The sequence below is a fragment of the Rousettus aegyptiacus genome, unplaced genomic scaffold, assembly GCF_014176215.1.
Source record: "Rousettus aegyptiacus isolate mRouAeg1 unplaced genomic scaffold, mRouAeg1.p scaffold_m13_p_1, whole genome shotgun sequence".
Taxonomy (NCBI): domain Eukaryota; kingdom Metazoa; phylum Chordata; class Mammalia; order Chiroptera; family Pteropodidae; genus Rousettus; species Rousettus aegyptiacus.
The window spans coordinates 40,206,734-40,220,173 of record NW_023416284.1 but is presented as its reverse complement, the minus strand read 5'-3'; the positions used below and the strand labels follow the sequence as shown (position 1 = coordinate 40,220,173).

The 13,440-nt window shown below is 37.4% G+C and overlaps 1 protein-coding gene and 1 long non-coding RNA gene across 5 annotated transcripts in view; one reads left to right on the top strand and one right to left on the bottom strand.

Moving 5' to 3' along the window:
• LOC107518355 overlaps positions 1-13,440 on the bottom strand; it is a 74,491-nt gene that overhangs the window by 29,063 nt on the left and 31,988 nt on the right. The gene's annotated exons all lie outside the window — the stretch shown is intronic.
• The window catches only part of CUNH1orf87 (chromosome unknown C1orf87 homolog), a 68,860-nt gene that overhangs the window by 39,288 nt on the left and 16,132 nt on the right, over positions 1-13,440 (top strand). For both annotated transcript variants that reach the window (XM_016159928.2, XM_016159927.2), the window contains exon 9: positions 10,300-10,364. In XM_016159928.2, coding sequence (XP_016015414.2) covers positions 10,300-10,364 — 65 coding nt within the window. The remainder of the gene's footprint in view (positions 1-10,299; positions 10,365-13,440) is intronic.

Genomic DNA, 13,440 nt, shown 5'->3' with positions numbered 1-13,440 from the left:
GTATCCTCAGATATCAGAGAGGAATACATGTGGCAGGCACTGAGTAGAGTCCTCAGAAGAGTATTGTGCTGTAGTGAGGCCAAATTACCCTAGACAAATTAACAAATTTTAAGAACCCCAATAAAGCTTAAAATGATCAGACCATTTCCAACTTGACTACATCCCCAAAACTTCTAAAGGAACATGAAATCTCAAATCAAAAATATAAAATTCACAATTTCTGGCATTTGTACAAAAATTGCCAGGCATGAAAAGCAGGAAATATATTTTATTATTAGGAGAAAAATCACAAGAGAAATTAGAAAATATCTTAAACTAAATTAAAATAAAAATATAACATACCAGTAATCCTTTTTTTCCTCACATTTCATATCTAATCCATCTGTAATTGATTAGTAAATCCACTCTATGTTCAGAATATGTCCAGAATCCGGCCAGTTCTCACTATGTCTATTGTTATTTAACTATACCCCATCCAAGCTACCATTATCTTTCTCCTAGATTACTATACTAGCCTTCTAACTAAACTCCGTTTATCCCTTGTCCCTAGTTTATCCTTAACATAACCACTACCGTGACCATTTAAAACCTAAAATAGTTTTGTTTTGTTTTGCTCATAACACTGCAAGAGCATCTTATTTTACTCAGAGGAAGGAAAAAATCAAAGACATCATACAGGGCTCTACAGGAGCCAGAGTAGTGATCTACTTCCTTATCACTGCTCTCCCCCATCACGATTCTGGCTCTATCTGCAAATTTCTTTGCTCATTATGTTTCAGTCACACTATGCTCCTTGTCTTCCTCAAACACACCAAGCACACAGCCACCGTAACACCTATCCTCTAAAGGCCTCCTTTACTTAGAAGGCTCTTTCCCAAAATATCTTCGTACTAACTTCTTCACCTTCAAATTTTTGCTCAAATGTCACCTAGTCAATGAAGCCTACACTAACCACTCTATTTCAAAGTGTAATACCCTACCTATTCTTTCCTGTAATGGACTTTCTTTTTGGTTTCTTTCATACAGTTATCAACTTCTGACATATTTGGTAATTTGCTGATGTCTCTCTGATGTTTATTTCTGATAAGATTATAGACTATAGTGCCAAAGGGCAGGCAGAATCTTTGTTTTATTCATTGATATATCTCAAGTGTCTAGAGCAATGCTTAGAACATAGTAGGTATTCAAAACAATGGAATAAACTAGAGGAAGAATAGTCTCAAAATACTCTTAAGGATATAGATACACAAATTCTGCCCAGTCCTTAGCTCATGGTCAAATTGAACAAGGCCTTCCCTAACCACCTCATTGAAATCAGGTTCCTTGTCATTATATTTCCTGGCACTTATCACTATTTGTAATTATGTATTTATTTGTGTGATTCGTTAGTTTATGTCTAGATAGTGATCTCCATGCTGGCAAAGAAAATGACTGTTTTCCTCACATTATATTCTCTTGTAGGCTAGTACTTGGCACATGGCAGGTATATGGTAAATATCTGATTAACTCATTTATTTAACAAACATTTATTGAGCATCTACTACACATCAATCACTACTCTAGTAATTGGGAATACAGATATGAATAAAACAAAGCCAGTTCCCTCATGAAGCCTATATCTAATGGAGGAGGGAAATAAGATAGAATATGTGACATCACATGGTGCTAAGAGCAATACAGAAAAACAAAGAAGGGTAGTGGTTATGGGAAATGTCAACTGATAAATAATAGATGATGGGAGGCTGAGCTTAGCCAATGAATTTCCACCAGACCAGCTCTGGACTTGGGAGATTCCCTTCTCTGAAACCTTGGGGGTGGCTGGATGAGAGTGAGGAAAAGTGGTTAAGCATCAAATCCAGAGAAGTGGGCTAAGAGCCTAGTGGAAAACTAATAAGCTAAAATTGGGAGTTCCAAAAGGGCAACAATATAAAAGGAGACAATGCAAGCATCAAAGCTCATATTACATCAGGTATATAATATATTTGATTAAAGTTGATTCAGAACCAAGGTTCCAAGAATCAGAGATATGAGAAAAAGAGTGAATGGGGGAACAAATGAGGTTAGGCTACTTAAAATTATACCAATATTCTCATTTTCCATTGTTCTATGTGTTTATCAGAGAAGCAAACTGATTTCTTTATTCACCTATCTTTGACCTTTGACTGTTCAAGGACATCAAAACCATGAAAACCAGTAAAGAATAGCAAGTATAAGTAATAAACCTGCTTCATCCTTAAACAGTCATTGGGTAAGGCTGCTTCTGTTGAATTAAATCCATTCCGTTAAGGGCTTTGTATGCAAACCTATATCCTTAAGAGATTAAAGATGCAATTTAGACACACATTTTAGGAGCTAAATGCACGAAACATTATTTTGGTACATATTGTCCATTAATCTGCTGTTCAATTGGGAACCCATTTTGAATGTGGCTGCTTGCTAATTAGCAGGATTCTAGTGCTGAGCTGCTTCCTGATTAAATGTCCTTTAGAATCAATAAAACATCAGGAGGGATTATGGTGATGTGGGATTAGCCCCATCTAACCAAATAAAATGAGTTGTGTTCTCTTCTTAAACTGTCACGTTGTAAGAGCTGATGAGAGGAGCAATTTCGTGAATGCTGTTGCAAAGTTGCTTTTTGTGTGAGTTTTTTTGTAACACTGAGATTTTGTTTTTTTGCCATTTGCTTACCAATTAGCAGAGACATTAGAGAATGACTGCCAGGGTAAGGCGATTTTGAGAAAGGCTTGATTACGATTTCCAATCTCTACTTTGAATCACCCTTATTTAAAATGAGTTCAGGTTGTGTTAGATGGAAATTATTATCCCTGTTCTTGGCCAAGAACATGTAAGTCAGAATTAGCATTTAATGTTTCTGTGTGACTTTGCAATAAATGGTAATTAAGGAGGGCAGAGAGAGAACAGGAGGCAAACTAATACTCTAAAATTGTATTGGCAAAATTAAATGCTTCAAACCCAGTTTAAAACACAGGCACACACGCCAAATTGTGTTGAGGTAGGGGATAAATAATGAAGCTGCTATGGCAGCTTCGTAAATAGAGTGGAGCAATTGACACAGCCACAAGTAGGACTTATCATACACATCTGGCCCATTATTGAGAGTGCAATTAGGTTGAAAAGGACTGGTTTGATAATCCCAGAAACAACCAGAGGATTTTAGGAGATAAAGGAAACATGAGGTGTCTGATTCAGCAATTACTTTTTAATGAGAATAGGAAAATGGTTAGGCAGCAAGCTATTAGAGAAGAGTTTGGATCTACCTATTGGTTCAGTCTTGGAAACTGAACCTGGCTTTTAACAGTTCATTAATTCCAGTCTTCTCTCCCAGAAACCCATAATTCATATGGGGTGAGGATGATAACAAACAACAATAAGCTTTTGTTATTATTAATAGCCAACATTTTTATATTGCTTACTACGTTCTAAGCAATGTTTTAAGTGCTTTATAAATATTATTATTTTAATCTTTGCAAGTGCCCCTGAGGGGTAGGTACTATTATTTTCCAAATGAGAAAACTGAGGCACAGAGGGACTAAAATCAATATATAACTTATAAATTAATTCATCAATAAGGCTAAGTCAAATACATGCTCTCTGGCCTCAGGGTCTCAGCTCTTAATACATCATAATACTCTCCTACAAACCTATGAAACTCAGAAGTTTATAGAGTGGTGGCTAGGCAGAGGGGCTTTAGACAAACTGCCTGAGTTCCATAGCAGGCTTCATCTTTGGGCTTGATGCTGAACACAGTTCTGGATTTGAACAGCTTAGTATCTCTTGCCCTCTCCTCTAAGACCCAGTAGAGGTGTAGGATACAGACACAAAAGTGGGGACGCTTTTAAGTTCCAGAAGCAGATATGATCCAAAGAAGCCCGTGGCTTGCAGGTAACTTCTCCTCCCCAGTTTACAACTTCCACTGTCCCTTTGGTCCTCATCCATGTGGAACGGCAGCACGAGCTCCAGAATCATATAGGCCTAGATGGAAATCCTAGCTCTGAAATGTACTGGCTTTGGGAACCTAGGCAAGTAATTAATTTTTCTTAACCTTAATTTCCACCTGTCAATGCAAAAAGAATTCTTTTGTCTAAATTGAGTTTTTCGCCTGTATATCAGAAAGTTCTGTGCTCCTCCTCAGAGTTAATTGGAAAGGGAGAAGAATGCTATTTAGGTTACATTACCAAGAAGGTGAAAGGTGAGGAAGATGTAGTTAAATGAGCACCCCAGCAGCTGAGTTATATAAAAATCCAATAACCTCCCAACCTGAGGGTGTAAGGGATTGATGCATGTGCAGCTAACATCCCAGGCATGGGGTAGATGGTCTATATGACTTACCTCTTCATACTCCCAACAGCCGCATGTGTTATATTTATATGCACTTCACAGATAAGTAAACTGAGGTTCAGAGATCTTAAGTAAATTGTTTCAAAAGCTGGAGTTCTTTGAATATTTTTCCTGTTGTGGGCTCAACTGCATCCCTACCCCTTCTCTGATTCATATGTTGAAGCCGTAGTCCCCAGGACCTCAAACAATGACTATATTTGGAGCTAAGGCCTTTATAGAGTTTATTAAATTAAAATGAGGTCATTGGGGTAGACCCTAATCCAATCTGACTGGTATCCTCATAAAAAGAGAAAATTTGGACACATAGAGAAAAGACCATGTGAGGACACAGCAAGAAGGCTGCTATCTGCAAGCCAAAGAACCCCAACCTGCTGACACTTTGATCTTGAACTTCCAGCCTCCATAACTGTGAGAAATAAACTTCTGTTGTTTAAACCACCCAGTCTGTGGTATTTTGCTATGGTAGCCAGAATAAACTATACAGCTCCTGAACGCTAAGTCTTCTTCATGGTTTCCTTCCTGCCTTCTTCCTTCAAATTCCATATCCTCTCAGGTGGAGTACATTACAGGATTCTCAAGGGAATAACCAGAATGCTTTAACTCCTCAAATCATGAGACTTAACCTGAGTCTAGCAGTCTGAACAGAGTCTGCTCTTTAGCAATGTTCTACACTGTGTCTCAGCTGAGCTTCGTGGGACTTGTAGAAACTAACCAGATGAGAGATGGAGAAGAATATTTCAGAGAGAAAAGGAGTATTATATAACAAGACAACAACAACAAAAGAGCAAAAGTGTAACAAGTTTGGAGAACTACAAACTGTTATGACCTGAGCAAACATTTCAAGAGGTAGAGAAAGGTAATAGGCTTGGGAAGTATGCACCAGCACATCTTTGATTTAAGCCTGTATAAAGCTCAGAGAAACTTGTCACCTGTAATTAACTTCATCAAGATTACAAGGGGGTTTCTATGAAATAGCCTACATTTTGTGTTTGGTCTGTTTAGGTTTTTGTTTTTTTTTGTTTTGATATGTAAGACTTTTTGAACAAAATGTCATCTGCTTCAAACCCCTAATTAAAATTACAATGAACAAATAAAGAGGCAAAAAAACACACTGGTAGCAAGAATTCATTCATTCTAGTGCCAGAATCTAGAAGGAATCTCTACTACTTATAAATGGAATTTGGAAAAATAATTAAGTTAGTTCCCCAAGATTTACCCTACTTACCTAAAAAACAAAAAAACAAAAAAACAAAAAACACAGGAGACAAAAAATACTTTCTTCCTTCTCTTGATTTGGAGGCCCCAAGTCTTAATCAGTACTGCTCCCTCCTCCCCTTTACCCACCCAGGAATACACACAAATACACTTACCCACAGTCAGCAAAGGGTCGCTGCCACCAGTCCAATGTCAGCAGAAATCTCCAGTCTTGGGTGCGGTAAAAACAAAAACCTTAATTCTAGTAAAGTTTGCAAAACAAAGAAACATATCGTCTAAAGGAAACTGATAGACCTCCCTGCTGAGATAAAAGGAAAGCCCACTTATATAGAGAAAGTTTCCGCGTTGGTCCCTGATTGGTCCATTTCTATGCAAATTAGGAATCCAAATGTGCAGAGTCTGATTGGTCCAAAGAGCTCTGATCTGATTAGTCAGAATTGTGCATTCTCATTGGTCATTATGGAGTTGCTCTGTCAGTAAAGATGCAAATGAGGATATAACTGCAGTTTCAATTGGACAAGTCAGCTCTTAGCCTATTGGCTGAAATACAATTCCAGCAACTCCCTTATAAAGGTCAGCTCAGCTGGCAGGTATACAGCTCAGGAGGCTTGGCAGCTTAGTCAGTGGCATTTTCCCTGAAACACAGTATGCAATGGCTGTTAGGCTGTGGTTATGAATTTCAGCCCAATTAACCACAAGGAGTCCTTCTAGGCAGGTAATTGCTTCTCGAGGTTAATATCACACACTGCTTTCTGTACCTATGCAGAGAGCACACCTCTCAGAAATGGCAGAGCTCAGTAAGAAAGGCAGGAAGGGAAAAAGCTGCCTCTGGTTTGTATCTGGTGAAGCATAATTGCTGAAAATAAAATTGTGTGGATTGGAGCAGATGGAGAAATCCTTGATAATTGTATATGGTAAGGAGTATATTGATTATGATGTACTATAACAATTTGGTGTCTGATATCTAACAGGTATGGTGAGAAAATCCCACTTCTTAGGTAGTCACAACTAAAAGGCACCAGGCATCCAGGTATCGGTGTCAGTTGCCACCAGCCCTTTATCCGTGCAGCTAAATCAGCAGAGGGTAGGGCCAAGCGAAATCTGCACAAGTCATCTGTTGTGTTGTGCTGAATGAGAACAATTCCACTGACCCTGAATAAAGAGAATACCCAACATATGAGGCCTAATTTTAAAAAATAAAATACTACAAACATGAAGAGGGAATCATGATTCTGGCAACTTGAAGTAACAACAGACTTGAAAATTATTCATTCTAGAAACTAGAAAACATTCAGAAAACCATCAGTGTTGTCTATAGGGTATAAGAAGCCAGGTCCTCTACTGAAATGAATAGGAAAGTAATTAGCATAATGAAATTAAAAGGCTATAAAAATGAAATTTTAAAAGCACAAAAAGTGAACAGAAGAAATTAGAAAAACCTTGGGGAAATGTGGATAGTTTCAAGGAAACAAAATCTTCTACAGCAGAATAAAGAGGTAACCAGGATTCTAACTATTGTATGGTGGTGTATGTTCACTAGACTTATTGTGAGTATTTCACAATACATAAACATATCATGTTGTTCTAAACCTAAAACTACTATAATGTTATGTAAATTATATCTCAATAAAAATATGAAATAATCAAGGAAATTAAATACTGCTAGATATTTGAGGATATGAAGGCATTTCTGTTAAATGTTTACATAAGCAAACCTTTTCTATAAAAGGCTGGATAGCAAATGTTTTAGGCTTTGTGGGTCCACAATGGTCCACAGTTGTTGCAACTACTCGACTATGTCACTTGTAGCTGAAAGCAGTCATAAACAACACATAACTGATGGCTCTGGCTATGTTCCAATAAAATATTAGCCAAAAAAAAAAAAAAAAAGAGGCAACCAGGAATTGGTAAAAACAAAATTAACACTAAAAAAAATCTAATATATACAGCCAATCTTAAGTTTCCCATGAAATCTAGAGAAAAAGAACAGAGAAGAAAATACAGTAGATTTAGAAGACTAAGAATAGAGATTGAACTCAAGAAGCCTTGATATTGTAGAATCAAAAAATAGAAAAATAGGATAAGAAGTAAAAAACAAAAGTTACAACTGAAGAAACTTTGCAGAGATGGAAGAAAAACTCCTCTGTACAGAATGAAAGGATTCATTATGATCTAAACTATATTAAGAAAAAATGTATCCATGTCAATCCCAACAAAACTTTTTTATTTCAAATACAAAGAGAATTATTATATTATTATACTATTATATAGCCCAAATTAAATTAAGCCAAAGTAAACAAAGGAAAAAATTAAATATAAATGAACAAAAACCAGACTGATCTCACATTTCTGCAATAATAAATATCAGAAGACTGGAGCTGCGTTCATGAAATTCCAAAGGTGAAAAAATTATAACTGAAGCCAAGTTATATTACATTCATTTGTAAGGCCACATAGTACAATGGTCAAGGGCACAAAATTTGGAGTCAGACAGCCAGAGTTTAAATTGTGGCTGCCCCATTAATCGGTGTTCTTGGGCAAGTTATTCACATGTCTCATAAAGTGGGTGTTTTAATTAAATGAGATAATGCATGTTAAGCACTCAGAATGTTCACCGAAGCCATTTAACGTGATAAATTCAGTTAAGTTAGAAATTGGACTCAGATCTGCCTGAATATAGAATCGGGCTCACAGACTGTGTCCTCAAGTCCTCATTTCTTTGACTTGATATTGGGAGTTTAGCACCTGCTCCTGTGATTAGAATCATAGTGCCTGTTATAGCAAGCAGAACCCATTCTTACATTTAAGTTATCAATGGCTTTTTGAAGGTTTTAGGGTAACGAATATGGAAAAAAGAAAATATTTTAATTGAAGGATCTTAAGAATTGTATGGCCACAGCAGTACTAAACACCATTTAAATCAGACACTGTCCAAGTTCAATACTTAGAAAATTTTCCCACAGTCTCCTTACCTTACTAGCAGCATATAATCAAGAAGGGGCAAGAGAGTTTCCAGTGCGTTTTGTCCAGAGGCTTTACCTCATATTTTATAATTCCTAACAGTTCTGAAAATAAATGTTATGCAACACGGAAATATCAATGGATATGGTGTTTTGTTGTCACGTCGTTTTTCAAAGAGTCAGCAGATGCTCTAGGCACAGGCCTGGCCCTCCTAAGAGGTTTTGGAAATAAATTGCAGGATGTGTAGAAAACAGGAGCTACTTCTATTGCAGTTCATTTCTAGAACTATGCTAATATCAGAACCTTATATGATTATTAATACTTCTTGAGAGTGTTACTTCACCAACTTCTCTCCCCTGCCTATGCCTTCAGCAGCTGATATAATCATTATCCTATCTGGCTTGTGGTTCTACATACCTGTGTCTCATCTATTCATGTGCCTGAAAATGAATGAAGCTCCGGAAACCATATTTTCTGTACCAAAGAACTTTGCTGATTTGTGATATCATGTATAAGAAAAGTTTTATGAGATATAAGCAAAACAAACTAGTTACATATCTAAGGAATTATTTCTATTTAAAGAGAATAAAATCGCATGACATTAGAACTCTTCTAGAAAACCAGGATAGATATCTCATAACTTGCACTTTATTTTTGTTTAACTTCTGATAGGCAAGAAGGAGATAAAAATTCTTATCAGTTATAATTCAGTTGCTAGCAACAGAAACTGCCTTTTGCTAACATAGCAAATTAAATATTTTGAAAGGATATGGAGTAACGTATAAAATTACAGAAAAATAAAACTTCAGGAACTACCAAACCCAAAATTATGGTGGATACCGAGACAAAGAATGGGAGATAGAGTAAGGGAGAGAAGAAGGGATGAAGAAAGTAATAGACAGAGATTAATTAGACAAGGTGGGTCACTGGCTAGGAAAAGGTATCGGACCTTGATTGCAGTCCATTACCCCAGAGAAGAACATTTTTATAGAGAGAGGATGAATAGATGCTGGGCAAGCAAATATAAGTGATTTTTCACTACCAAAGCGTTCCTAAAGTACTTGTAAGCTTTAAATGTCTCCCTGATTGTCACATGCAGACATACTGCTCAGTGCAATTTCTGCTTGGGGACTTCACTAAATATTGTCTGTTTGTATTCAGCACTCATTTCTATCCCCTGTGTTCTTTCCTGTGTTGCAATACTTCCCATACTTGAGAAGGCTAAAAAGAACACTTCCAAAACTCCCTTGACACCAAGGTTCTGGAATTGATTTAAGTTCCATCAGTGAGATGCAATTGCATGAGATCTGTAAGACAGAAGAGCATAGGGAGGAGGACAGAGACACTTTAAGTTTTTATTTATTTTCCTGCAGTAATGTCAGACCCTTCCAGTGGCCAAAGTGCACTTTTTACTGCATAGTTACCAATCTCATGGCCAGGGGCAACTGACACATCAGCCAGAATTTCCTGTAGTTCCCTGGTTTCTGGATTATATCTACTGAGGCCTGACCTTGAACACAGCAGCAGACATCAACCTCCCTTCTGCTGGCCACTGAAGTCATTTTATGGGCACCTAATTTCTTATATTAAAGACCCTACTCGTAGAGATATATAAAGGAGCTTTTGTTTCCTGCTTTGCTTCTCAAATGATACACATACCAAAAAGTCTCTTCAAAATTATCAATATAAACTTCAAGCTTCATTGCACATTCTTTCAAAGCAGTGATATTGACCACCAATATTATATCTCCTTTTCTTGCACAGATGGCAGAATTTTGTTGAGTTGTTGAGCAGAGCTTCCTTTGATTTGTCATCTGATTTGCCTGTAGGTAAGTGCAGTAATATTATTCCTCAAGGGACCTCCCACTTCCCAGAATTACTGTTGACTCTGCTGCTTAACTCTAGCTGTTTGTTGGATTTGATCTTATTGCTCCCAGAAATGTAAATGGATCACCAGTGAAGGAAAAATGAGAGTGAGAATACCTTAATGGCTATTCTTTTAGGCCAGCCGGATCATAAAAGACATAACTCTTCAAGTTTTATTACAAAATGAAGCATTCTCTAGTGATAGCCATTTATGGTGAATGTAACACACTTGTAGAAGTTGGTGCTATTTATTAGCACTTCAGCTACACAGTCCCTTAGATCTAGGAATCCCACAGCCAGGTAATTAATTATCCTACTGATATCTCACAAAAAACTCTTCAAGATTTATATATATGTTTATTGCAGAAATTTTTAATGTTTTAAAAATGGAAAAAAATAAAAAGATCCTTCAGGGACCATTTAATTACATTACAGTACATCCAGCTGATAAAACTGTGCAGCTGTAAAATAACAAAGCTGGCCTGATACAGGAAGATTTCCAAGATATATTTAGTGAAATTATAAGAATGAGTTGGGCAAAATATCTAGCAATTAGCATTTTAAATATTACAGGTGAAAAAATATGCATTGATATTAATCTGCTGTTACAATTTCTCTATTTACTGTATCTACCAACCATTTACAGATTACCTTTTAAAACAAAATGCAAGGTACTGAGAGTCTAGGGGGAGGCAGTATATCAGTTTGTATTGCAGCAGAAAAATAGAAAAATTACTAGGTATGTCAAATGGAATTTACAACAGAGAACTAAGGGATTGGTTCTGTAAGCATTGGAAGACCGAAAGAGCAAAGAGAGGATGGTGAGTGTATTCATTTCCTTAGGGCTACTGTTACACATGAACACAAACTGGGTGGCTTAAAAGAATAGGAATTTGTTCTCTCACGGTTTTAGAAATCTGAAATCAGTCATGTCAGCAGTGCCCTATTCCCTGTGAAGGCTCTAAAAAAGAATTCTTCCTGGCCTCTTCCAGCTTTGGGTGGTGCCGGCCCCACTCTCCTTTCAGCTTTGGGTGGCTTGCGTTTGCCTAACTCTAAACCCTGCCTCTATCTTCACATGGCTTTCCTCCCTCTGTCTCTTTTGCATCTGTTTCTAAATTACCCTCTCCTTTTTCATATAAAGACACCACTCTTCATTGGATTTAGAGCCCACCTAATCTGTAACTCATTGAAACTAAGCTTGGAGCTGGAACTGGGGGTCATTCCTACCAAATCACAGCACTGAGATCAGGAAGAGTGGTCCACGCAAAGCAAAATATAGCCGTTATCACTATAGGGGATAATATCAGAGAGTAATATCAGAGAAGGAATGAATGCTGGGAAGCCAAAAAAAACAAACAAAAAAAATCAACTTCGGTCACATGCATGGCCCAGGAGGTCCTTTAGTTCCATGAATATTTAACCCACTTCTCTTTTCATTCTGAGTCAGCTAGGTTCTCTTCTCAGCTACTGCTTGAATGCACCAAACACTCCTCCCTGGAGATCTTTGCCTCCACCAAAGCTTTTTCCTGGAATGCTCTTTCCCCAGACATTTGCAAGGCTTTCTCCCTTGTTTCTCCACTCATGGTTCTATTTAAATGTAATTTCAGAGAGGACTTTAGCTAATTTCTTATCCAAAATATCAACTGCTATTACTTTCTATGCCCATAATTTGTTTTAGTTGTTTATAGCATTTATTACTACTTGACATTATTTTACGTACCTATTTATTTGCCCTCCCCACTGGGTTGCACACTCCATAAGAAGGTTGTCTTGTTCATTGTCACATCATCGTGCCTAGAAAAGTGCCTAGCATATGGTAAGCACGTAACAAATGTCAAATGAATGAATGAGAATCCCAGAGCTAACCCTACCTCTGTTGTCATAAGCAGGTAACTGAAATTTTCATTGCCTCAGTTTCCACATCTGTCAAACGGAGGTAGTTTCCACCCCACACAGTTATTCCTTAGATTAAGACAATATGTGGGAAATGTCTGGCATATATATTTAATACATATTAGTTTCCTTCTCACAAAAGCTTCAGTGGCCAGAAGCCATTATTTAAATCAGACATTATCTACCCTAGCGTCACTTTAGATTTACCTTGGGAATTCTTCAGATATCCTGAGCTGGGCCCTAGAGATTCAGATTTAATTGGTCTGGTATTACACCTAGGCATTTGTAATCTTTAAAGTTCCCCAGATGAAAGCATATTAGCAGCCAGCACTGAAGACCACTGATTTCAAGTCATTAGTGGGAGAAGGAGTGGGGGGATAGGAGCCTTGGCTGTATAGCTGTCAGAATCCACTAGAAGCCCTGTAAAACCTGGCCCTTCCAACACCTGGAAATCTCTAGAAGCCAGCTTGGCTTATTTCCTCCAGTGCAAATCTTCAACTGGCAGACTAGACAGATGGTTATTATTTATCCTTCCTGCTGTGTTAGGGAAAAAAAGCTCTGCCTTGGGGTTTCTCAAACAATTTTTACACGTGCAAATCATTACCTTTTTATATGCTTATAGGAATTAGGAGGAAGACAGGGAAGGTTAAAAAAGACCAGGGAGACTAGCATGTATTTTCTCCTAGTGGAACTTTGAGAAGTGCAGGCAGAAGAAAGAAACTAGACTGGGACAAAGTCTAGGTTCTAGATCTGTACTAAAAGGGATAACGCATACGAACAGTGCTCAGGAAAATGCGTGGTGCATTGTAATTAATGTTAAGTCCTCTTCTCTGAGGAAACTAGATTTGCTTAAGGTCATAAAATAATAATGACACAACAAATAGTAAATCTTTGTATTGAGCACCTTCCCTGTATTAGGTAATTTTATTTTAAATCTCCACATCACTGCAAATTGCTGGTATCATCCCCCTTTCACAATCTGACACAATTAGGATCCGAAAGCTTGCATCTGGTAAAGAGAAGAATCAGGATGAGCATTCAGGTCTGACACCAAAAGCCATCTTTCTGCCTTTACGCAATATAGTGTTTCTAGAATCCCTTTAACTCTACAGCTCTATGACTCACAGTAATTTGAATCTTTTTTTC